Source organism: Glarea lozoyensis (assembly GCF_000409485.1).
Source record: "Glarea lozoyensis ATCC 20868 chromosome Unknown GLAREA9, whole genome shotgun sequence".
NCBI lineage: Eukaryota > Fungi > Ascomycota > Leotiomycetes > Helotiales > Helotiaceae > Glarea > Glarea lozoyensis.
Window position 1 is genome coordinate 776,822 of NW_007361004.1, and position 23,879 is coordinate 800,700.

General features: G+C 45.9%; 11 protein-coding genes across 11 annotated transcripts; 3 read left to right on the forward strand and 8 right to left on the reverse strand.

Moving 5' to 3' along the window:
* Positions 1–779: 779 nt before the first annotated feature.
* On the reverse strand, positions 780–1,671 carry GLAREA_08179 (Acyl-CoA N-acyltransferases (Nat); the record flags this gene model as incomplete). The annotated part of the gene is made up of 3 exons (XM_008090224.1): positions 780–986; positions 1,040–1,292; positions 1,364–1,671. The coding sequence occupies 3 exons, from the start codon at positions 1,669–1,671 to the stop codon at positions 780–782; spliced, it is 768 nt and encodes a 255-aa protein (XP_008088415.1).
* Positions 1,672–3,024: 1,353 nt separating this feature from the next.
* On the reverse strand, positions 3,025–3,885 carry GLAREA_08180 (Nudix; the record flags this gene model as incomplete). The annotated part of the gene is made up of 3 exons (XM_008090225.1): positions 3,025–3,257; positions 3,307–3,645; positions 3,693–3,885. 3 exons carry the CDS (start codon positions 3,883–3,885, stop codon positions 3,025–3,027), a joined length of 765 nt encoding a protein of 254 aa, XP_008088416.1.
* A 246-nt stretch (positions 3,886–4,131) lies between these two features.
* On the forward strand, positions 4,132–6,184 carry GLAREA_08181 (ARM repeat-containing protein; the record flags this gene model as incomplete). Its single annotated transcript, XM_008090226.1, has 2 exons — positions 4,132–4,524; positions 4,574–6,184. 2 exons carry the CDS (start codon positions 4,132–4,134, stop codon positions 6,182–6,184), a joined length of 2,004 nt encoding a protein of 667 aa, XP_008088417.1.
* Positions 6,185–6,611: 427 nt separating this feature from the next.
* GLAREA_08182 (alpha-1,3-mannosyltransferase (Alg3), putative) lies at positions 6,612–7,016 on the reverse strand (the record flags this gene model as incomplete). Its single annotated transcript, XM_008090227.1, has 1 exon — positions 6,612–7,016. The coding sequence occupies one exon, from the start codon at positions 7,014–7,016 to the stop codon at positions 6,612–6,614; it is 405 nt and encodes a 134-aa protein (XP_008088418.1).
* Positions 7,017–7,595: 579 nt separating this feature from the next.
* GLAREA_08183 (Metallo-dependent phosphatase) lies at positions 7,596–9,020 on the forward strand (the record flags this gene model as incomplete). Its single annotated transcript, XM_008090228.1, has 4 exons — positions 7,596–7,612; positions 7,666–7,789; positions 7,843–7,933; positions 7,981–9,020. 4 exons carry the CDS (start codon positions 7,596–7,598, stop codon positions 9,018–9,020), a joined length of 1,272 nt encoding a protein of 423 aa, XP_008088419.1.
* Positions 9,021–9,509: 489 nt separating this feature from the next.
* On the reverse strand, positions 9,510–13,726 carry GLAREA_08184 (uncharacterized protein; the record flags this gene model as incomplete). The annotated part of the gene is made up of 4 exons (XM_008090229.1): positions 9,510–11,602; positions 11,649–12,305; positions 12,357–12,570; positions 12,665–13,726. 4 exons carry the CDS (start codon positions 13,724–13,726, stop codon positions 9,510–9,512), a joined length of 4,026 nt encoding a protein of 1,341 aa, XP_008088420.1.
* A 199-nt stretch (positions 13,727–13,925) lies between these two features.
* On the reverse strand, positions 13,926–14,985 carry GLAREA_08185 (uncharacterized protein; the record flags this gene model as incomplete). Its single annotated transcript, XM_008090230.1, has 2 exons — positions 13,926–14,885; positions 14,971–14,985. The coding sequence occupies 2 exons, from the start codon at positions 14,983–14,985 to the stop codon at positions 13,926–13,928; spliced, it is 975 nt and encodes a 324-aa protein (XP_008088421.1).
* Positions 14,986–15,913: 928 nt separating this feature from the next.
* GLAREA_08186 (uncharacterized protein) lies at positions 15,914–18,115 on the forward strand (the record flags this gene model as incomplete). Its single annotated transcript, XM_008090231.1, has 1 exon — positions 15,914–18,115. The coding sequence occupies one exon, from the start codon at positions 15,914–15,916 to the stop codon at positions 18,113–18,115; it is 2,202 nt and encodes a 733-aa protein (XP_008088422.1).
* Positions 18,116–18,470: 355 nt separating this feature from the next.
* On the reverse strand, positions 18,471–19,233 carry GLAREA_08187 (Chaperone J-domain-containing protein; the record flags this gene model as incomplete). Its single annotated transcript, XM_008090232.1, has 3 exons — positions 18,471–18,990; positions 19,044–19,087; positions 19,153–19,233. 3 exons carry the CDS (start codon positions 19,231–19,233, stop codon positions 18,471–18,473), a joined length of 645 nt encoding a protein of 214 aa, XP_008088423.1.
* A 586-nt stretch (positions 19,234–19,819) lies between these two features.
* Positions 19,820–20,701, reverse strand: GLAREA_08188 (uncharacterized protein; the record flags this gene model as incomplete). The annotated part of the gene is made up of 1 exon (XM_008090233.1): positions 19,820–20,701. The coding sequence occupies one exon, from the start codon at positions 20,699–20,701 to the stop codon at positions 19,820–19,822; it is 882 nt and encodes a 293-aa protein (XP_008088424.1).
* A 1,120-nt stretch (positions 20,702–21,821) lies between these two features.
* GLAREA_08189 (NAD(P)-binding Rossmann-fold containing protein) lies at positions 21,822–23,126 on the reverse strand (the record flags this gene model as incomplete). The annotated part of the gene is made up of 5 exons (XM_008090234.1): positions 21,822–21,882; positions 21,948–22,021; positions 22,076–22,821; positions 22,915–22,951; positions 23,004–23,126. 5 exons carry the CDS (start codon positions 23,124–23,126, stop codon positions 21,822–21,824), a joined length of 1,041 nt encoding a protein of 346 aa, XP_008088425.1.
* Positions 23,127–23,879: the final 753 nt, after the last annotated feature.

Below are 23,879 nucleotides of genomic sequence, written 5' to 3' on the forward strand. Positions count from 1 at the left end.
AAACAATTTAACAGATAAGTAGACGAACTTGGTACTAGTAAGTTAAAAATTAGACTTCAATTTAGCTTGTTTCCTAAAATGATGGACAATGTGTATGACACCATGTCAGAGTACCACTTATCTAGTCTACTTAGCGAATATCAGGGTGACGGGAGTGTACCTTTATGTTAGCGAAAAGGTACCCTGGCTCGCGGAGGACAAATTAAGTGGTAGTCGAACCAGAATAGTTCTTTAACTAAGTTAACGAAATATCGTAATTTAGTGGATTAACTTATAATATTATTACTATTTCGTTAACTACTTTGAGTAAATAAGACTTTTAAAGCTTTATTCGAAGTAGACTTGTTATTTATTCTAAGATTTACGGGTAGGTGACTGCCACTTATTTTGTCCTCCGCGAGCCTAGATTATTGGCTGTGTTACACAGCCAACAATCACATAACAATATGGACAAATCAAAGCGCATTTTTACCTAGGCATAATACAAGAAGTCCGTAAATTTAGTGCTCTGAACTAGCTAGTGTCAAAGAAACATCTGTCGATAGCTCCCTCCAATTCATTCACAATGTGCCACTTCTCTCAATCCATCAAATCCATCCCCAAGTTCCCCTCTTGTCATCCAAATCCAGTAATCAGAAGTAGTCCACAATGTCAGTTCAATGCCTGAACAGCATCCCAAAAAGCAATTAAAGGCCAACCAACAGTAGACGAAACGAAACCAATCTGTCCCCTCTTCCTCAACGCAGCAAACAAAAAAAAACAAGTAGACGATTCCGTGTCTAGAGCATTCTTCCACCGACCCTCTCACCTCCCTTGGAACCCTCGGCTTCGTTAACGGGTTCTCTGACCATGATATGCAATTTGATAGGTTTTGGACCACGCTCAAGTTGAATATCGCTTTTATGCACAAAGCCATATTTCTCGTAGTACGAGAGATTGCCATGAGCACTGGATTCGAGATATGTTGCTCTATTCTCCGAGTCCGCCTGTTACCATTAGCAATACGAATTAAATGAAGGCGGAAGATAATATAAAATACCTTGACAGTCATATGTTCAATCAACTTTCTGGCGTACCCTTTACCGCGAGCGCTAGCTTTAGATCCGAGGTAGACCAGGTAATAGGAATTTCCATCTCGCTCGCCCATAACATTGTGCTTGGTATCATGGAGCAATGGGAAGAACTCCTTGAAGAACCTAACGCGGCCCTCGGACGAGAGTTGGTAGTAGAGTCTCCAAAGTCCGGAACGGAAGAAAGTAAGCCAGTCATCCATATCTGCTGCTGGTTGCATCCTAATGATTTGTTAACTTGATGCCAATCCAAAGAGTGTTGACTAAGAAAGTGAATCAGCAGGTGGAAGTACCAGAGAGCTACAGCGCCATAATCATCACCCACTGTTGTCACGATACCTTTATAGCAATGAGCGGCGGTCATGTATCGCATGATACTTAGATGTAACTTCCACTTTGCAGCCTCGGTCACATTTTCCATATCAGGTGTATCAACGAAGTATCTAGCCACCTCATCTACGGCAAAGGCTTCAGCTAGACATTGGGCCGCGCCTTCACATTCAGAGATAGAGAGAGTACGAACTTCTTCCATGACAGATGGAGTAAGACTACGTTTCTTTTCGAGAAGTAGGGTGGAGTTTGAATTATTGATTTCCGCCATGATTGCGACTTAAAATTCAGTTTAAAAGTGGTGGTTTCTGTTTAGCTTGTTAGTCTTCCAGGTGTAAATTCACGACAGTTTTGGGAGCAAGGTGAATAACGGACAGGACGGTTTTTCGGCTGGTCTTGTCAAATCTCCTGTATGTTGTTTCGAAAGCTGCGATCTCGACACTGTTTCGTATCGAGATGGAAAGCGCAGGCAATTGAGACTTTGGCGTATGTCAACCGACATCAATGTTAATGTTCGAACGTTTTCCTGGAGTTAAGGAAGTAGCTGGATCTTTTGATCCTGTTGTGGAAAGCAGGTGGGATGAATCAACAGAAAGATATAAGACTGTTTAGTGGTAAGTGTGGGTAGCAACGGTTATGCGAGGAATGGTCTGACAGCAATTGATTACTTGTAGAAAGAAATTTGAGAAGGTCTTGAGGATTTTGTAACTACAAGTATTGTTGAAGTGAGGAAACATCATAGAAGCGGCAGGACAGAGTTTATGTAGACCAGCTAGGCATGTCGTACCCCACTTAGTCATTTGTGAAGCCACAGCGTGGGAGATAGGATTTCCATTGGATGATCCCGAGGTCCTGGAGGCCTCATGCAACCATACAAGTTGCAACCTACGATATCAATTCTTGTCAGTTATTGGCCATGCATGACAGGGCCATCCAGGAAACCGAAAAGAGTTGATCAAACATGGCTGTGAGTTCCAGTAAAAGTGGTTTCCTGGAGTTTATCGTGAGACGTGGGGTGGACAGTCAGTCCGCGTAGACATTCCTTTTAGGGTTAGAAGAAAGACCGTTCGGTGGCCGACCACCAGAAAGCTCCGTAGGATAGAAATCTGATTCGAATCAGGAGCATCGGAGGGTCGAGGAGGCTGATGAGGACCGGAAATACTATGAGCTGCAAACAGAACATGGCGATTGCCACTTGGCTCAGACAAAACCCAACGTCTCATCCCTGGCGAACTAGAAAGCGTAATAATGAAAGAGCACATGTTGAAATGCAAATTTCTCTGAAGAGATAAGAAATTTAACTTGCTTGAATAAAAGAGAAAGTGAGAATTGGTTGACGAGGAGCTCATGATACTCGGTGCTGCACGGCTTACAGGATTGAGTCGTGTGACCGTTCAATATGCGCGATCGTCGTAATGGATGATGGTGGTGTTAGAACATAAGTCGCCAATTGCCAATCGGTGTGCAACTCTTCACTGTTGTATTTCATCATGGGGTATATCGCTCGTTGTCCTGCGCAGCCAAGCACCAATGTCTCGCTCGACCTGTGCATAATCTTCTGTCCAAGTCCAATAATCCTCGTGGGGCCGAAGCCACTCGCACGCTCCTACATAATACATCCCACTCACATACGTCGGATCTCCTGTTCGTTCATGTATTTCTCAAGTCCAGAATCTAGATGCTCCCACCATTCGAAAAGAAGAGAGTTGCAGATAAGTTTGAACCAGGGAGTAAACTTCAGAGAAGGGTCTTCGAACATCGACCTTAGCCCATCGGCAGAAACGTAGCACGTATCTCGGACTTCGTTCAGGTTGGGTTCTAGGTCGACATTCGCTTTGATAAACAAGATGTAATCAACTATTGACCACGTTAGGCGCTTCTTGGGAGCTTGAAAGTGCGCACTTACTCTCATGCTCGCCCCATTTTCCATCGCTAGGGGCCTTGTAATGGATCCGCGTGAGAAATTTGAAGTTCTCGATTGGCACTTGGGAAGCCTTGATACCTAGCTCATGTTCCAATTTCCGCACAGCGGCGTTCTTTACACCAGCGACAGACTCCTCCAACTCCACGCCGGTCTCACCTGGTATTCCAAGGGGGTGAGAGCAGCAGGTATTAGTCCACATGTCTGGGAAGGTGATTTTCTCTGTCGCACGCTGTTGCAGTAGCAGTTCGTTTTTGTCGTTAAACAGGAAGACCGAAAACGCGCGATGAAGAAGGCCTTTGTCGATGTTGGTCATGAGGTGGCCTGCGGCTGTCAGCTCTCGGCCTTCAGAGCCTCAACGATCTACCTACATATTTTCTTGCTGAAATTTCCAATAGGCTTGTCATTCTCGTCAAGGACAATACAGACCTCGTCCATGAGTCGGATTTGCTCCGCATCATGGCCGTCTAACTCAGCAGAGCTGGTGTCGATATCAGGGAAGAGTCGCAGAATACTTTGAGCCGTGATGGGCTCGGCCTGTGTGACTGTGGTCGTGGTAGACATTGTTGTGGGTGGCGGGAGGTGATTTGTTTATAGGAGTTGATGGTTGCGGCAGACGAAATATCCCTCACTCGATAGTGGCCGTCAGTGCAACAATAACTTTCCCAGGGGTGGAAGGGCCCGCAACTTAAATGCGGCTTACCCCTGTCAGCGGGGTTATTGGCCCCAGATCAAAAAACATTCAAAAAAGTTTTTGGAGTCGCATTTTGAACCCCGCCAACAACAATCACAAATATCGATATTTTAATCATGGGCAAATCAAAACCTCGTAACCGCCAGAGGAACCGCCAGGACCCAACTTCAAAGGCCAGCAAACCCCCAACAGACCCCGAGCTTGCGGCTATTCGAGAGAAAAAGATCCTACCAGTTCTGAACGATCTCACCAGCACCGACTTACAGACTCGGTCCAATGCGGCGAGTGCAATTGCAAATTTGATTGAAGATACCCGGTCGCGGAAGCTTTTACTTCGAGAACATATTGTGCGGATCCTGTTTGAGCAGACTCTCACCGATTCGAGTTTAGAAATTAGAACTGCTGGATGGGGAATTTTGAGGAACTTGGCTCTGGAAGAGGAGGCGGATTTTTGCGTTCATCTATACAGACAGGATGTTTTGACGACAATTGAAGGCACTATAAAAACAGTATGTTTTATGTTAATAATAAAACTGCCTTGTTGCTGACAGCCTATAGGTCATTGAAACTATCGAATCCCAAGCCGTACCATTTTCCACCCTCCCAAAAGCTCAACAAGGACTTGCCTGGACCTTGACAAGCTCATTACTGAGCCTTATCTCGTCTCTTGCGGAAGCACAGGAAGAAATAATCAAGTCCATAAACAAACGTCCTACTTTTGTCAATTTTCTCTTTGGTTTACTAGGATTTGACCTTACACCCACGGAAGTCCAAAGCGAAGTGCTATCATGCTTGACTGCTCTGACAGAGGACAATGAATTGCTGGCGCAACAAGTAGTTGACAATGGCGATTGGCTAAAGGGCTTGATGCACTTGAAGAGTGCCAAAGGCCCTGTTGCTGTTGGCGCCTGTGGACCTTTACACAATATATTTTCAGTCATGCAGTGGTCAGACCACAAGACTCCAGTACCAGGCGCTTCGGACGCATCGTTACTTCCCACCCTAGTCCAAGCCATGGAGACCATCATCCCGTCGGCCATTGGTACAAATGGTCACACATCGCATTCAACTCCAGATCAGATTCTCCAATTAGCTTTGGAGATCACCGCATCAATTGCCACAAGCCTCCAAGAAGCTTTAGAGAACGGCCATGAGAAAGAGTTCGAAGGTTTTGGGGATGACGATTTGCAAAAAGGTGATATGGACGATGTCGGAGATGATGATGATGGAGAAGATGCAGATGGTGATGAAGAGGATCACGAGATGAACGAAGATGAGATTGCAGCGGAAATGGAAATGGTGACCGGCGATGGACCGGATGATGACGAAGAGCCAAGTGAGGAGCCGACTCTGGATGAGCTTGTGAGAAATGCAACACCCAGAGTCCTCAGCCTTGTACAGTCATCTGTCGGTTCACAGAACGAGACTGTACGAGTCTCCGCCCTCTCTGCCCTGAATAACATTGCCTGGACGGTTTCGAGTATCGATTTTTCAGCACGACACCTCGACAGCTTGAAGGATTTCTGGTCCTCAATGGCTCAAAAAATTTGGGATCAGACAGTTACGCCGGTTCTGGCCTCGAACACCGCCGACATAGAATTAGCGTCTAGTATCACTAGCCTTGCGTGGGCGGTATCGCGTAGTGTTCAAGGAGGTATTAAGATACAACCCGACGAACCGCGCAAATTCATGTCTCTATACCAGGCCTCGTTGGATCTGGAAAGCGCACCAGAAAAACAAGCCAATGGTGCAAAGGCCAACCAACCCGAGAACAACGATGCTTTTCAGAGCTTGGGAGTCAAGTGTATTGGTGTTCTAGGAACGCTTGCTCTTGATCCCGCACCACTCCACTTAAATCGTGAAATTGGAGTGTTCCTTATAACAACACTAGCTGACCTGCCCAGGACGTCTGCTGCCGTTTCTGTAGAGGCTTTGAATGCGGTTTTCGATATTTATTCGGATAGTAGCTTCGCATTTGATGAGCCTGTATTTTGGGGGGATGGATTTTACAAGCATCTAGAAGATATTCTGCCGAAAGCTAAGAAGATGGTGAAGAGTATAGACAAGAGGAAGTTCGAGGAACTGCGGGCCCGAGCGAATGACTCGGTGCTCAATTTAACGCGATTCTTGAAGTACAAGAAAACAGAAAAGGAGAGCAAGTCTGGATGAAAGTTGGTGTCATTGCACGAGAATCACTATAGAGGACAGCGTGCGACTGGAGCGGCGGAGCCTGTCTCTTCGATGACATGCAAAGTTGTAGAGTGCGGAAGTATCCGTCGGCGTCCTTGCACAATCTAGCGACAATTTATGGTCTGACAGTTGACGCTGTCTTACCAACGACAAAGAATTGACTATAACATTTACACACTTGTATGCGTATGTTGCGAATGAGGTGAAGACACCGCAATATGGCTGGTTGATGTTGGTTGTGTGCGCAAATCTGTAGATACCAATTTCGATGAGTAGCACAATATATCATCATGCTCACTTCAATATGAAGACTCGTCCGTGTTCCGGTAAAGATTTCTGGGTGTTTTTTTGGTCCATTGAGAACTACCACAACATATATAACAGTCTTCGGTTCATATCACCAATGTTATGGCGGTCTTGACCCCTTCCCGTCAGTACTCGACGGACTGCTCGACCCATTGCTTGCTCCGAATCCAAACATGTCTCCGAAGATCCCGCTGGGCTTAGGTACTGGGCACTCTCTTTTCGATTTCACCAGAGGTCCTACTAGTGTAGACACACCCTCACATACTTCCGTAGTTTCTTGCACAACACTGCTATTCTTCAGTGCCATTTCTTTGTCCTTCCTCCGCTGCCTCCGTCGTCTCCTTGCTCTTAGTTCGTCCGGTGATACATCCTCATCTGCATATGCCACCCTTGGCGCCGGACATGGAAGCGCGTGTGGGAGGGCTACGACAAAGAAACTGGCGAAAAGGGTTGTTGCGAAGAGGGAGGATGTGAGTCGACTTCGTGGATGTAGATGTGGTGGCATGATGGATGGATTTCGTGTGCCCGACAGCCGGGGGAGCAAGTTGGAGCTGGATGGTGTAAGCAAATATCATATAATGAGACTTAGTAGATTGCAACATACAGCTTCAAGTCTCACGAAAGCAATTGACTTGTTCCGCGAATTGATAGGGGACTAATGTGGAGTTGGTTGGACTAGGATTTTTGAAGCTTCATATCTAATGTGGTTAGCGCAGATCATCGCGGCGCGTTTTAATGTATCCCGATTTCCCCAGCCTCGGGCAAGCTTGAGCTTGACCAACATCGAAGCATAAACTTTTTTAGTGAGCGCTTCAGACAGCGACTTCAGATGCCAAGTGAGGAAGTTCAACATCACACTATCTAGAAGCACTGAGTACCGCATTGGATATTCCCTCATATTTTCGCCACTTCCAAACCCGCAGCCCACTGCGTTTCGTCTGCCCCGCGAGTATTCCTGTATGCGCCTACAAATCCTTGGAGCCAACATCGCCCAGTATCCGATCAAATTCCCGTCCGTTCGGTTTTCAGGAGACTCACGAAGAAGTAAACCGGCCTGACGGCTTTCTGGCATTAGAATTGCACTATGAGCGATCTAGATAAGTAGGAGGTTCTGCTCACGCCTTAAAAGTAATATATACTAAGAATTTCCACAGAGCCATCGCCCAGTTACGAGCATGCCGTCCTATACCCGAAGCACAAGTGCGAGAGCTATGTCACAAGGCGAGGGAACTTTTGATTGAGGAAGGCAACGTGGTCACCGTGAAAGCTCCAGTAACGGTGCGCGGTCCTGTGAGGCTGGTCAAAAGAGAAACATGCTTATCAAAGTCTAGATATGTGGAGACATTCATGGACAATTTCACGATTTGATGGAGCTATTCAGAGTCGGTGGGGATGTGCCAGACACAAATTATCTCTTTATGGGTATTTATAAATCCTTCAACAGGCACGTTCGACGCTGACCGGTGCAGGCGATTTCGTCGACCGTGGCTTCTACTCTTTAGAATCTTTTCTTCTCCTTTTATGTCTTAAAGTACGATACCCAGATCGCATGACTCTGATAAGAGGAAATCATGAGTCGCGACAAATCACAACCGTCTATGGCTTTTATGACGAATGTTTAAGGAAGTATGGGAGTGCAAATGTGTGGCGATATTGTTGCGAAGTATTCGACTATCTAGCTTTAGGTGCGATAGTATTAGGTGCAACAACCCAACTCGAACCAAGCAGGCAACCAGTGACGGCCCCTAGCCGCTCATCAACTCAAGAATATCTTGATCCGGACGTCGAAATCGAGGTGCTAGACAGCGGTGGCAGCATTATACAAAGATTCCCGAGGGCAAATAAGCGGGCGGCAAGGGCAAATAGTCCTTCAAAAGACTCGTCGTCGCCTAGCAGCAAGACCGGCCCTCCAGGCACGAGTGCTTCGGGGTGGACTAGAGGAACTACAGGAAGCACCAGTGGAGCCGTACTTTGTGTTCATGGCGGTCTCTCCCCTTTGATCGATACGGTGGATAAGATAAGACTGCTGGACCGTAAGCAAGAGGTTCCTCATGAAGGTGCCATGTGTGATCTTCTCTGGTCAGATCCCGACGAGATTGATGGCTGGGGGCTTTCTCCTAGAGGGGCCGGGTTCCTTTTCGGTGCCGACATTGTAAAGCAATTCAACCACAAGAACGATTTGTCAATGATAGCCCGAGCACATCAATTGGTCATGGAGGGGTTCAAAGAAATGTTCGACAGCAGCATCGTCACAGTATGGTCAGCACCAAATTATTGCTATCGATGTGGCAACGTAGCAGCGATACTGGAACTTGCGGAAGATGGTATGGGCGAGAGCGCACACTCGAGAAGTAATGGAGAGGTAAATCGGAGTAACGGCGGGTTCAAAAAAGAGAATGACCGGACCCTGCTTGCTGGACCAGCGCGAAGATATCGAGTATTCCAGGCCGCGCCGCAAGACTCCAGAGGCATGCCAGCTAAGAAGCCTTCTAGCTTTTATTTCTTGTAGGTCTGCTTCATCTGATCTGAGATGGCAACTAGGAGTCGTGGCTTATAAACGACGGTTAACGAACAATGGGCATGTGGAGTTGTTGGGTGCAAAATTTCCAGTGCATGACGAGCGTGTATGATAAACTAGATATGCAGTAATATCAAATCAGATATGGTTTATTGAGGAAATGTGCCAGTCTCGTAGTGGACACAACATTTGGCAGTCTAAATATGATATTTGTTCTATTAGGTTAAACGAAATATCACATATTTCGTCTACCGTCTCCAGTAAATCTAGGGGTTCAACATTAGCTTTAGATGAGTTGATAATTATAAGTTCTCATTTACTCTCCACCAGTGAGGCAAGAGACACTTATTTTGTAAAGTAGAATAATCTTAGCCGAAGAGGATAATTCGGTTCGGCATCTCAAGCATTAAGAATAAACATTATAAAGTATTAAAACAAGCCCTCATACCAGAAAGAAGCACATGACCGCATCGGTTCAATTCAAACATCACAACTCAAATCCTCATCCTCCCCCCACACCTCCGTCTTCGGTCTGTTAGTCAACTCATACCTCGCCTCCCACATCGCAAACTCCCTATTAATCAAATCCAAATTCCGCTCCAGCCGTTCCGTCTCCTCCTTATTGTACGTCCGCACATCGTCCTGATACTGGCGATACTCAGCACGATACCGCTCGTCATTTCGCAAGCTCTTGTAGTGTCTCTCCTTGCCTCTGCCTTCGTGCTTTTGTTCCTTGGACGTTCCTTTCATGAGCTCGAGTTTCTCGACGCAAGCCTTGAGGTATCCATGTACGGATAGTCCGAAGCGCTCTTGGGCGATTTCTTCTTGCGTTTTGTAGCTCAAGGCGGCGAGAGCGGCGAGACCGAGGGAGGCTTGGTGTTTGCAGTAGGTTTGCATGTCCTCATTTGCTTCAAGTTCCGCAAGTTCTTCCTCGCTTTTGCCTTGCATTGTGCTGCTGGACGACGATTTCCTTTTTTTGAATATGTCCTGATGCAAGTAAGACCCGTCTTCGTTGGCAAGTACATGATTTGTGTATGATTGAATGCTGGGGAAGCCGAGAGAGCGGACAAAAGTCTCATCGTCCATTCCTACAACTTCGGCACGGGCGGTGATGCTATCTTGAATATTGGCGACGGATTGCTTTCGTGCTTCAGATGAAGTTGGTTTGGTATGCTGGGCATGGAGGGATTTCCATATCATATATCGCGTTTCTGTTTCCTCATTGAACTTGTGTTCCTTGACAAACTCACTATGCTCTTGCTCTGTCCATTTGTCCCACTCAATAAACAACTTTAGATCAGATGGTGGAGTATCCTTGTCATATGAGTGTCCAACTTGTCGTTTGGGTGGTGACTTTAGCGGTCTGCCAGCTTGAGTTGCATTGATGGCTTCCTCTAATTCTGCTCCTCGATATCCATCAAAACATAATTTCAGGACAAGCTTTTTGTGAGCATCCTTGTTCTCAAACTTCCCTTCCTTTTTTCCAGCAGTCTTGGCCAAGTCTCCTTCCTTACGATTCTCGTCATCTTGGTCCTTGCGTGAGACCTTTAATATCGCGTTCTCCTCACTGGCTCTCGTCGCAGCTGCTTCGTTGTCAGCTTTTTCCAACCTTTCTCTCTCAAGTCTAGCCAGTTCACTTCTAACCTTTCCTGTTTTCTCTGTTCGCGCTCTTTTTTTCGCAATTTGCTTCATCCTGCTCGTTTCGGCTCCCGCCACTTTATTATCGTATTCGAAATTGAGCATTTGTGCTTCAGCAGCCTTGACAGCACTCCCGTCACTCTGAGCCTGAATTCCTAGATTTCCAACGAGTTTCCGATTTTGACTTGCCCCAAGCCGGTCTCGTTTACTGTCCTGGACTTTTTGTGTTTTAAGAACCGACACTCTGGTCTTAGCATCAATGGCGGACAAGTTCGGATCTTTCCGTCGCAGTTCCTCAACTTGAATTTCTAGTTCCCTGGCTTTCTGCATTGCTTGTCTCTGCTCCGCCGCTCGTGCGACTTTGACCTTAAGAGCAATTGCTAAAAGTGCATCGTCTTGCAAAGATCTTTGACGTGCGACTTTAGGATCTATTGTTCTGAATTTGGCAGGCCGCCCGCCATCATCGTTAACTCCTCGCTTTCTTTTACCTTTAATTCCCTCGGCAGCTTGTGACGCCTCTTGTTCCCGCGCAAAGATAGATGCATGTTCTTTGTCAACAAGCGGCTTTCTTGACTTTGATAGCTTAATTTGTGCTTTGAAAATGGCTTCCTTCTCAGATTTCCATTGGTTGTTGACATCTTGATTACGAACTCGTGCCTGAGCTACAAAGTCAGAGATAGGCTGGGGACCTGTCCAGAAGCTTTCGACAGAGGGCTCGATGATTGGTTGGTTTGTTACCGCCTCAGCAGCTTTTTCCAGCAGTGGATTCTCCAAAGATATATAGCGGAGCTCATCTTCTGGGCTTTTGAACTGCACCGGTATATGAATCAATTGGGGTTGACTAGCGGATTTTGATGGCTCGGTGTCAGAATCCCAATGACCGCTTGGCAAATCAGGAGCAGCTACCTCGTAATCAAGATTCGGGGGTAAGTTGCCTTCATGATTAGCATCTTCACTCGGAACCAGGGATGACAAACGTACCAACAGTAGTCCTGACGGCAGGATTGATCGGTCCTTGGCCTCTGTCTTCATACTGCCTATAGCTGTTCCACTCTTCGTCGTCGTCCTCTCCTTCGCCACCAGCCTCCTCTCTTCTCATTCGATCGATAATTCGGTCGTCCCAAACCTCACCAGCGCTCTTTCCTACGTCTTTCCATTCTCGTCTCTGCCTCAGGATCTCCCATCCAGTACTTGTCTGAGCAGCTCGCCCACCATCACCCCAGTTCCTCCCATTTTCACCCCACCAAAAACACACCTGTCCTCCAGGACATTGTATGACCGCCAATGCTGGCATTGGTCCGGCCACCTCACCGAGTGCAATCTTTTGCCCGTTCACCACCACCTCGCCTCCCATCGTATTGGTCAAAAAATAGCCATGTTCGCCTAGTCTATCTCTCATCCGGTGCTCCAAATAATGCAAGTCATCATATGGCAGAATTTCAGAATCCTCGTGCCCGGGCAGAGGATACGATCTAGGAGGCACATCGCGTAGATATTCTTGTTCTGGCGTCACATACCATGGGTCATCCTCATCCATTACACGATAGATTCGCTTCGGATTATTATAAGATATATTGACTAATTCTTCGTTGGATTTAGTTACCGCAGGTGGCTCGAGGGCGGTGAGAAGGGGTAGACCTGAGAATTATTAACGTCATACTTCCAATAACTGGGGCAAAGAGGGTTTACAGTGTATTCTTAGAGGAAAGATGTTTCGCTGGAATTGCTTAACCGGTGCAGATGGGTGAATCAATGCCATACGATTGGTATGATGATCCTGCGCTTCGTCGGTGTGATTTAACATAGGAATATTGAATATGGTCCCTGTAACACCGTCCCAAATTTTGCGTCTTATATATCGGTAGTCTTTGGTACGAAGGTATTTATACATGTATCTCAAGCACTGTTCGTAGATTAGCGACAATCCAATTTCAAGTATTCTTTCATCGCGCTGCAGCATATGTATGCCATCTTCTAAGTCGTAGAAGCAGACTTACAGGAAACGGTCCACCTCCACAATCCACACCTCCATCGACCTCGAGCTTACCTGCCACCCGCACGCTGTCACTTCCGGCAAGATTGGATCCTTTCGTCTTCGCTCTCTTAACTTCATTCCACCAATCATCAAACTCCATGACATCGTCGGTTCCTTCTGCCCAAACTCTGCCAGGTCGCCAGACTGTATTAGCAATCTTGTCCTCTATTCCATCTCCATCATACTCTGCCCTAGACTTCAGAGCAACCAGACCTGCACTGTTGCCTGCTTCATCGTGTCCAGTGTTACTCCACCAGATATCGAGTGTTTCGTCCTCCACGTGTTCAACACCATCCGCCATGATGATCCTCTGTTTCTTCTGGCCTGTGATGGCATCCAGTTCTTTAAGGTTATCAACAAGCTCCCAATACCGTTCGCGCAGTTCCTGTTTCTGAACAAGTTCTTTGCGCAACGATTTCACCTCGGGCGGGACATTGAAAAAGTGTCCCCTCACCCACTTTTTCCCCCTTCCGGCAGGAGGTGGATCGTCACCGAGGTAGTAATCGTGCACTCTGAGCGGTGCGCCGATATCCAGCTGCTTGTTTCCACCTTCTTTCCTATTGACTTTACTTCTCTCAAGTGTTCTCCTCGCTAAATCTTTTTGAATCCAACTAGGATTGGCACGGCCTGGGATGTAAAAGTTGTTCCATAGGTCCCAAGCTCGCTTCCATGCTTTCCATACTTCCGGCCCGTCTCCATCTTGCCATTTCTGGCAGGTAGATTTAATGAGTTGTAACTGATGTGGAGTGATATTGTCTGCAAGAGGGGATGGGATGATAGGGTTGTTAGGGATCGAAAGAATGGTTATTGTCCCCTTTTCAGCGCCGCGATGACGGACTACAGGGAAAACATTCAGGTCTTTTACGTTCCATAGGGCCTTTGGGGCAGGGCCTAGATGGGTTTCGGTTGAAGCCATATCATGTAATATGTGGTTGGACGCACTGGATGCTGATTTGTTAGGAGTCCCAGTCCAGGTTATTCCATAAAAGATCTCGCAATTTGAGGATAGTCGCGGTGTTGACATGAGAGAGGCGGCATCTCCAGGAATGACGATGTCCGAGAAGGGATAGATAGTCGAATTCTTGATTTAGCGGTTCGGAATGTAATTAGAGAGAGCCTATTCCAATAGACTCGCGACAGTTAGAAACATTATATACTGCACATCTAATACTTATTAATGCAGAAGATTCAAAGCGGCTAGACCCGTTCAACAATACTTAAGATTATGAATGGCCAGAATATCGATCCATTACCTCGAACACAATCTGATTGTCAACGTCACAATCCATGCCTGGCAAGCATCCTAAATCCGCTCGAACACTGGCAGAATCAGCACCAGCACCAGCCATTACTGTAATCATATCTGCAGCATATGAACAGTTGTTGAGGTTCAAATTGTTGTTCATCGCTGGCACGTATATTGAAGTTTCTTGCCGCCCACTTTGCATTTGTAAATAGTTCTCCCCTGATGAAATGACCGGGAAATTGCTGTAACTTGGGGTCGGTGGGAAATGTTGAGGACTGAGATCAGGCGTTTGCGTATTTGATGGCGAAGGCATCATGTTAGCAACTAGATTACGAGGTACTTGCTGTACGTATGGAGCGGTCCGAGGCTGACTGCGTGGAAGGTTTGGTTGACTAGTGTCTTCCGGATTGCCTGTACAATCTGCCGTACTTGGTCGTGCAACAGATCTCGATCTTTCAGAAGGAATGATTGGGTTGGTAGATTGTGGTACAGATTCAGGGCGCGTCGTAGTATTCCACGGCGATCTTGTCGCACTTGAACTGCTTTCCCCTCTCTTATGCCTTGCTATGTTGGCTTCAGTCGTAGAAATAGACATATTCGTGCAGCATTTCCTTCGCATATTCAAAGATTGCTCCAACGCCTGGACTGAGTTGCCTGTAATGGAGCCGTGCTGATTACAATCCATCCCGCTCGCAATAGGTGTAGTCGTAAGAAATAGCTCGATACTGTCACTATCAATCCCATTATGTGCCAGCATTGCCCGAAGCTTCTTGTTCTCGTCTGCAACCTTTCTTGCGGCCGTCTGGATTTCGGCAGAGGCTTCAACTCCTTGAAGTTCGCATTGTCGCAAGCTGTTCTCCAGCTCTTGAAGATATTCTTTCCGCCGAGCTCTGGACCTCCTTTGATTATCGCGTATCCGTGCTAGATTTGCTTTCTCCTTGTACAACATGTCAGAGGGGCGTTTGCTTTCGCAATGTTGGAACCTGGGAGGAGGGCAAAAGACATGGCTGGTCCAAACTTACAGCGGCAGTTGACATGATCAATAGTAAGCTGATTCTAGCCCGTTGGCTGGCGATATTTAGGAACGTGGCAAGACAATCGAATTTGTATGAACGAGGCAGAGAGCGAGATCAGAATATGTCCAAGGATCGTTGGATTTGAAGGCTAAGCTAGTCGTAGTATGGACCCGCTCTGAATGGGGCGGAATCTGAAGGACATATACAAATTAATATGGAATTGAGTTACATTGCCAGATTGGAGAAGATTTGATCCCTTTATATGTTTAACTATTTTTTGAGGAGTAGTCGACCACAGCCGTATGGGATTTTCCCGGTCCCTCCCCTCGTCGACCATCCATGCACAAGTCAACAAAGGCGGTGGGGTTTTCCCGTCTAGATGCATGTAATGTTACCTTGGTATCAGAAGCTTAAGATCTCTAGAAAATGAGCCGCGTTGCCATTAAGTTTGTGAAGGCCCTTTTCCTCCCTTTGATTAAGCTGCGTATCACGAGGCAGGAAAAATCAAGTGGACAGAGTGCCGATCTAGATGTAACTTAGGTGAGAATGGTCGGCGCTCCCTCGCCACAAGCTACCTAGGTAGCGGACAATAACTTAGGAAGTGGTTCTATCCAGGTGGGAACGAGATTGTGTCTCAGAAAGTCTAACCTGAAGTGTTTTATCAAGCACGTCGCCTCTCAAATGAAATGGCCATAAATCAAGCTGATGGTATGTTATGGATTACGAGGTTAATCGTAAAAAGCCCTTACATACAGACTTCGACATGCAACAAAAGAGTTGTTGGATAAATGAGGTAAGGGTTCCTCAATTGCATTCTCGCTCAGGAATGAACCTTCATTCCCTTCTCCTCCACTTCTGTAGGTGAGTTGACAATCCTTTCTTCGGAATTTCAAGCATCACGTTTGCTTCTGATTAACTGCTTCTCATCTGTTGCTGGGTAAATGAAGCTATGGACCGAATTCCAGGAGGTCAGCTTCTCGAATTTCTAAGACCTAACAGGACTGCCGCGGAGGTGGAAATGGATGACGAGCCAGTAGAAGATCTTTTCCCTCCAGGCATATTCGAACCTCCACAGGATGAAAATGAGATGTTCGAATACTCTGACGAGAACGAGAGCTATGATGATGGTTATGGTCGGCGTCCATTAGTAGAAGCTCCCAAACCACCACCATTCCCGGCCAACTACATACCAGCAACACCATTCAGCACGCCGTATCGTAGCATCTTCACACTGAATACGACACCGGAGCATGCGCCGAATCTCCTGAAATTAATATCCCACGCACCATGTTCGTACACTTCGACAGCAGGCATCGCTCCCAGCATGTTACAGCTCAAACAACACGCCCACAGCTTGGTAGCACTCATAAAGAATATCAGTGTATCAAGTCGAGGAGGAGTTATTGACAATGTCAACTCTGGCGAACCCAATCTTGAGCCTCTCCAGTTTATCGACGGAGAAACATTCGATTTCCTAAATGATCTCTCCACTCCTTACACCGGCCCGAAAGACCCAGCTTCCAAAGTACACCATGAGATGCCGCTTACAGCACTTCTCAATGTCCTAGAGGAGCACAATATTCCTCTCGAAGGACAGGAGCCGAGACCAACATACAAAGTTCGAAACATCTGCCCGTTACACCATGTAGAAGATCACCCTCATCCACCGACTTCCCAGCCTCTACCATACGCTACACATCAAGCACTCATCTCGCACGCCAATGAGATTCTTGAGTTGCTGGATCATGAATACATGGCCAAAGGGGGCTTGCTTGCTGTATTGCCGCTCAAAGAAGATAAGGAAGAGCGTGAAAAGACAGGTTCAACACTTTTGGGACAGCTCATGCTCTATGTTAATCGTTTGGTCCAACGCCTGCATGATCTTGAGCGTCTTTATGCAAATTCAATGGACGTTTTGGCAGGAGAAGCGGCGATCCCAGCACAGACACTATCTGCTTTAGGACCAAGTGGACGAAGGGGTCGCGAAATCGTCTATCCGCAAGACAGATTCGTGTTAGTAAACAGCGGGGAGGATGTCTGGAATCATCTTGATACGGAGTTCTCTCGACGCGAGAGAGTCGAGGAGAGAGTAATGGAACAATACAAAGAACTCGGCTTGACAGGCGAGAAGCTCTGGGAGAACGATGGAGAAAAGGAGATGAGTCGCGGTATCACCGCACTTGATGTCACAACGCGCTACTTTCGACTTCGGAACGATCCTCTGAAAACCATCTTCATCATCCCAGCATGGCAGCAACATCCAGGCACCAAAGTGACACGCGATTTGGAAGCCGTGCCAACCGTAGTCTCAGTTGTGAAACCCGTCTGGCCTGAAAGAGCTAGTATGTATGAGCAAAAGCATCGTCAAGAAATCGAGGACTACAAACGCTTGAAAGGAGAATTTTACAGTCTTCGAAATAAAGTAAAGATTCTTTCCCAGTCAAACACGGTTCTAGAGTCCCAATTCGAGCTCAAGAATGGAGAAATCAGAACTCTCAAGAAGAAAATAGAAGAGCTGAAAGCAATTACCGATGGCGACGAAAGCGATCTCGCGAAGTCGAAGGCAGAACAGATCCAAGCCCTTGGTCTTCTTCATGCAAAGAAAGAAGACGCAGATCGCGCTCTGCAGGAATCCGAAGCCCTCCGTACAGAAGCAGTAGAGGAAAAGAGGAAAGCTGTTATTGAGCGCGAGAAAGCTGAGCAAATCAACCGCGAGGAATCTTTGGCCTACTCCAGACGCCGTGCGGCATTGGAAGAAGAGTTCTCCAAGAAGCTCCAGGCTCTCCAACAACGCGATATCGAAAATGGCGAAGCAGCAGTGGAACTTGATAAGAAGGTCAAAGCCAGATGGCGAAAGCAGATTGTAGAAACGCAGATCGTTTTCGAGGAATTGAAAGCAAAGCAGATTGAAATTGGGAAGGGGAAGATTGGGGATCAGAGCGTGAAGTTAGGTACTACCAGGGGTACGAAAATTGCTGTGGAAGAGGGGTTGTTGAACACAATGGTCCCTAGAGAGGATAGCGTAGAGATCAGATTTCCCGGGGATGGCCAGAGCCTGATGGATTCTGATGATTGGAGTAGTAATGTGGTCTATGGCGACATGAGTAGCGTGCAATCGTTGGATTTCTCGAGTATTGTTGGAAGTGAATAGATCCATGAACAGCAGAGAATAATAATTTAGAAAATGGTAGATGACAGTGTTCTTGCCGAGTATGTATTAGTGCTAAAGACGTAATTTCGAAGGACATTCAGAATTCAGAATTAGCATATGAATTGATATTGAATCACGGCCTACAAACATGGTCATATCGTCAATTGAGGCTAGCATTAGTATCAGTGGGCTTGACTATAGAAATTTCGGGTCCTATGTATAACACACCCGTGGGTTGGAAGCTATGTTCCTTGGAATAATACGCCCAATTGCCATTTGCCATAGGCCATAGAAATCCGTGTTGCGCCTGAATGACGCCCAGATCAAAAGCCCCGAAGCAGGTAATATTACGACTTTAACCAATAGGTTTAGCCTTCTTTTTCTTCTTCTTCTCTCCACCTTTTTGGAAATCTCTCCAACTCCCAATCCTCTGTTCCCTCGTAGCTTCCCAATCATGTTCATGATCTCTTTTTCTCTTTCTAGCTTCAAGCTCGTCGTCAGCCTTCTTCTGTTCCCGGCCCTCTTCCTGCATTTGCGCCTTAACCTGTCTACGTCGCCTATGTTCATTATCGATCAAGACCAGCTTCGTTTTCTCCCGCCAATCCTTTGCGAACTGCTGCGTTTTCAATTCCTCGCTGTCAACGGTCCATTTGTTCTCTCTGATCAGCAACATACGCGCATCGGCTATAGCCTCATCCAAGCGTTCACGGTGCTTCTCGTCCATCAATTCCGTCTGCGCCTTCTTCAGCCGGTCAAAGGCATCTGGGGCCTGAGGGTTTTTGGTCTTGTCCGGATGGATCAAAAGGGATTTAACACGGTAGCATCTCTTAATGTCTGATTCTGGCACACCGGGTTGGAGGTCAAGCACTGCATAGCTGTAGAAATGTCAGCTTGATGGCGCGAGGCCCGAGATAAGGAATATACATACGCATCAAGACGAAAAGCTTTCAGAATGCGATCAATTTCAGCGTCCTACATATTGTATTTGTGTCAGATCTATGGCCATGGAACAGCCAGGTCAACGAGGGGAAGGGTACCTTTGTGAATTCTTTCTCTTCGGTTTCAAGAGCTTCAAGTGCATCGAGATCATCGTCAGTTTTTGGGACTGGAACAGTCATGGCTCACCAAATGATGCCACTGGGGACCTTCGTCTCCAGATTTACTCCGTACAGTAATTGTGGTGTACTATTAAAATGCTGTTGAATGATGGTCAACCCCCGCCGGCTTCAACCTCTCGCAGTCACCATAACCTGAGCCCCAAAAAGGAATGATATCACGTGATGGGGCGTGCCTGTAGTAAATAAATTGCGTGAGCACCACGACCCTCGAGCAGTCGCAAAATTCAATGACCACGGAGCTTTGACTCGAAGAATGCGTTTTGTAAATCCATGTTTTTGAATAAGAGACTAGACTTAATATCTCATTATGATCAATATTACTCTCCTTGTACAACAAGAAAACCTATGATGGTGTTTCTTCCAAGTCTTCTTCTGGTTAATCATGATAGTATGGTCATCTTCATTGCACCAGTGTTGGGTCGAGATAAAGGGGAATGGTCAAATACATCATTACTCTTGTCGCCAGATATGAAACCTCTTGTCTACACTCTCGTGTTTGTCTCATCCTCACCTTCATTTGCCTGGCACGTAAGAGATGCTTTTCCAAAAAGATCATGAACAAGACCGCGTGATTCTCCGTCTACCATCATGATCTGAGGTACAAGAAGCGGCTCCATTTTTTCAAATTATGTTTGTCAGGTACGAAAAGTTGGAACTGCTCCGGCACCTCACTAAGTAGATCTTCTGCCCTCACTTTAGAACCATATGGAATGTAGTATAACTCCGGTTTGGAGTAACCCGGTAATAGCTCAGCTAGCAGATTGAAAACAGTCCAGAAGAGCGACTGAAGCTGCAGGTCTGGTCTTGCATCACGCATTCCTCTACGTCGTAGTGTGTGCTTCATATCTTGTGTAGGCACCAAGAACACTCTTTTCATACTTCTCATTTGAAGAAGAGCTGTGGCTGCTGAATCTGCCGGCGGGTGAATTAATCCGTCAGCCCAATTTATTAAGTCTCGATAGATTGCTTGGGCTTGGAAATAGTCAGTTGCAACCAATATCAGACGCTGAATATGATGGAGACCTTTGGTATTGATATAACAGTCGACCCATGGCTTCCAAACTCCACTTTCGTCATCGTTCACGAGATTACCATTCGGAGAGAAACGTGTAAGAAAAGTATTCACAGCTGGACGGGCGGCATGGGGAAGTCGGTTGTGAAAATGGTTACTTAGAGGAATGAAAAGCTCGACCGCTTTGCGCAGACGTAGAACTTCATCCCGACTCTCCCAATTTACGAATTGAAGGGTAACTGTTGGGCAACTCTCTAAGGAGTTCCTAAGATCTAGAATTTGTGGCTTTTTGAACACCACCCAATCCCATATCATCCATCGTATATCCTCGGGGAAGTTTTGAAAATTATGGAAAGTATAGTGCGGTTGCCAGAATGCTTCTATGTTTGGGTCGGGAAGCTCGTTAGAGAAGCATGACATGCGCTCTTCCGCTTGTCTTGTGGCGACTAGGATCATCCTTTGACTCGGCGATCTATCTAGTAATAATACCCTTCCGAGGTCAGGAAGATGGAGCTTGAAGTTTGCTATGTTTTCTGTCATCTGCCATTCTCCGTGTTCTTTCGAGTGGCGTTCAGGGCCTTAAAATCTGCGACCATCTCCTGGAAATAGCTCGAAACCAAAGTCAGGGAGTAGTTACAGGAGCTCCAGTCTCCCAAACACTGAGCGGATCTTTTGCAACTTCATATATGGGATGCTCAATCCCCAGTCTGGGTCTGGTAGAACTCTCAGGTAAAACAGGTTATCGTAATTCATGTTTTCTGTAATGGCACCTGAGGACTCCAGTCTGCTGAAGGGGGAGGAGATGATGGCGATTGGTCAGGATGCGGAAGTACGTATGGCTCCTCAATGACTAATGATTAATGGTTAATTATGAACAATCAAGATTATTTATTTTGTGAATAACCAGTTATTATACTCTTGGCTCGATGAGATCATTCATGAACAAGGGTTCTTGTACAGATAACACAATGAGAAGTCTGCCTTGTTATCACCCGAGTATTAAATTGTTCAGACATATTCGTTTACTCTCTAATTTTCTACTAAATTTTATACAGTAGTTGCATGGTGCTGACTTGACATTACTTGGTTTGCAATCAGATGTTCACTAGAAAACAACTTCAGCACAATTAATTCTTGTATAGTTGAAAATAAAGTGAAAGGCTGAAATGGAGGCTTTCAATATTGGGATTAGAAAAGTTTGCGGTGCTTTAGTTTGGTGGGGGGCCATCATCTTGTGATTTTGTCCCCTTTTCAGATAAGCGAGCCTGCCATATTGATTTCTATTTCATAATATGTACTTCAAGATGTTGAGTGGTTTAGAGGTGAAAGAATAAGACGATGTTGAAGGACAGTATTTCTCGATTGTTCTCTGTTCTTGCTCTTTGTCAAAATATTGTACATTTCTTAGATGATAAACAAGATGTTTTCAAGTTAGTAACAACATAAAACAAGATCTCTACTTACAAGCTTAACAAGACTGTAGAAGCTGGAAGATGAACAACGTCAGGCTAAGTATAAAATTCATAATATGATTCAGCATAGTGAACACACGTGCAGAAACATCAGAACAGTCACTCTACTCTATCTTGATCGTCAATTTTCCAAAATGCTTTTGGTCCCACATATATTGGTACGCCCTACAAATAGTCAGTAAGATAAATATCATAAAATAAGATAAAAACAAGCGCTGAGAGAAACTCACTCTTTAGCTTCCTCCAATGTGAACACCTTTTCATCGACAACCGGCTTGATTTTATTCCCCTCAATGGCACGGTTCTATATCAGTGTTAATTACGTTGCTTAGTGACAGGTTGAAAGATGGGTACGCACCATATCCTCAAATTGAACTCTGTTGCCAACTAGCACACCTCTAATAGTGCAGATATGGTTCAAAGCATCCAAAAAGCTTGGTTGCTTCTCACTCTTGACACCACCCAAGAATCCAATGATGGAGATCACACCGTCGATCTTGATAGCATCCAAACTTTGTTTCATGGTAGTTGGCCCTCCTACCTCAAGGATATGGTCAACGCCTTCTTTACCAGGCGTCAAATCTTTGGCCTTGGCACCCCATTCTGGATCATCTTTGTAATTGAGTACGTGATCGGCTCCAAGCTTTTTCAAAGTTTCCGCCTTCTTCGCGGACGACGTTGTCGAGATAACAACAGCGCCAGCGGCTTTAGCAAATTGCAGGGCGAAGATACTAACACCTCCTGTGCCCTGAGTAAGAACCACTTGTCCTGGCTGCAGTGGCTTCAATCCATAAAGACTGTTCCAAGCAGTCAAAGCAGCACATGAGAGAGTACTAGCTTCCAGCCAGTTGAGGGACGGTGGCATGTGAACAAGTCCATTCTCGTTGAAAGCGCCATATTGTCTGAGAGTACCATCAACAACACCACCTACTCCAGAAGTAACTGTCAAGGGGTCAAGGGAACCGCCTAGATGGCCTTGGTTGAAAAGTGTCAAAACTTTAGCGCCTTTCTCAAAGCGGCTGACTTTCGAGCCCACAGCGACGACTTCTCCAGCTCCATCAGAACAAGGTACAACCCCATCCTTTTGTGCAAATGGGTACATTCCTACCTTGTGTCAGCATAATGCTCATCTCGCGTCTCGATTGTTGGGTTTAAGAAATCTCCGACCATCACCCCACATTGGGAATCGTCAAATACTGGTATTTTCGGCAGTTTGAAAATTACTAGTACTTGCCTTTTGGAATGATCAAATCGCGATAGTTTAGTGAAGCAGCGTGAAATTTCACCAAGACTTCATAATCCGATATTTCTGGAATGGGCGTATCCTTGCTGAACTTGAGGCTCTCGAAGCCATCTGAACCTTGGACGGTCCACGATTTGGTTGTTTTAGGAACCGAAGTAGAAGACATTTCGAATTGGTGTTATGTTTATGAGAAGTGCTGAGTCGATACAAGTAACGGTCAAAGAAATCAAATCGATTGATGCTTGTAAAGAAAATCTACTTCATAGATATGGAGGTTGTGGAGTGCTGGTGTAGTTTCTAGAATATTAGCTTTCAGTGACGCAATCCCCACTTTACCTCTTCAGCAACCACCTGGTGCAGCGGCAGCTTCTGTCGCTCGAAAGAGACATCCTTTGGTCCTGCTTGGATGTTACCAATTATTGGCGGATTACCAATACGTTACACAGCTTAGTAGCTTAGCTAGGTATATAAGAAGATGTCATAAACACCGAAAGTTGATGACGACAATGGAAATCTCAATCGGGGATAAGCTGAAAGATAATCTCGAGGGGACATTATCAGAAACATCTTGAACTCTTGTAGTTTCCATTGAAATGTAACAAAATATAAACGAAGTGATTTCTACAATTGTTAGCATATAACTGCACGACGATGACAATGGTGAAAGTTTCCCGTGTTGTATAGACTCACGTGATCAGCCCTTCCAAACTGGGTATGCTCAATATACTTCGAAGTACTTGTAAGCGAAAGCCAATTCTTATTCAATTGAGTTGCCATAATGTTTTATGTTTCCGGTTTGCATCTGCGCAAGCAAGATGTTTCTACTCTCTATATTGATTCCTGCTTAGATCATAAGTATCTACAGCTTAGCCCCAGCGTGATAGGGGTCACCTAGACACGTTACGAACACTTATTGTCT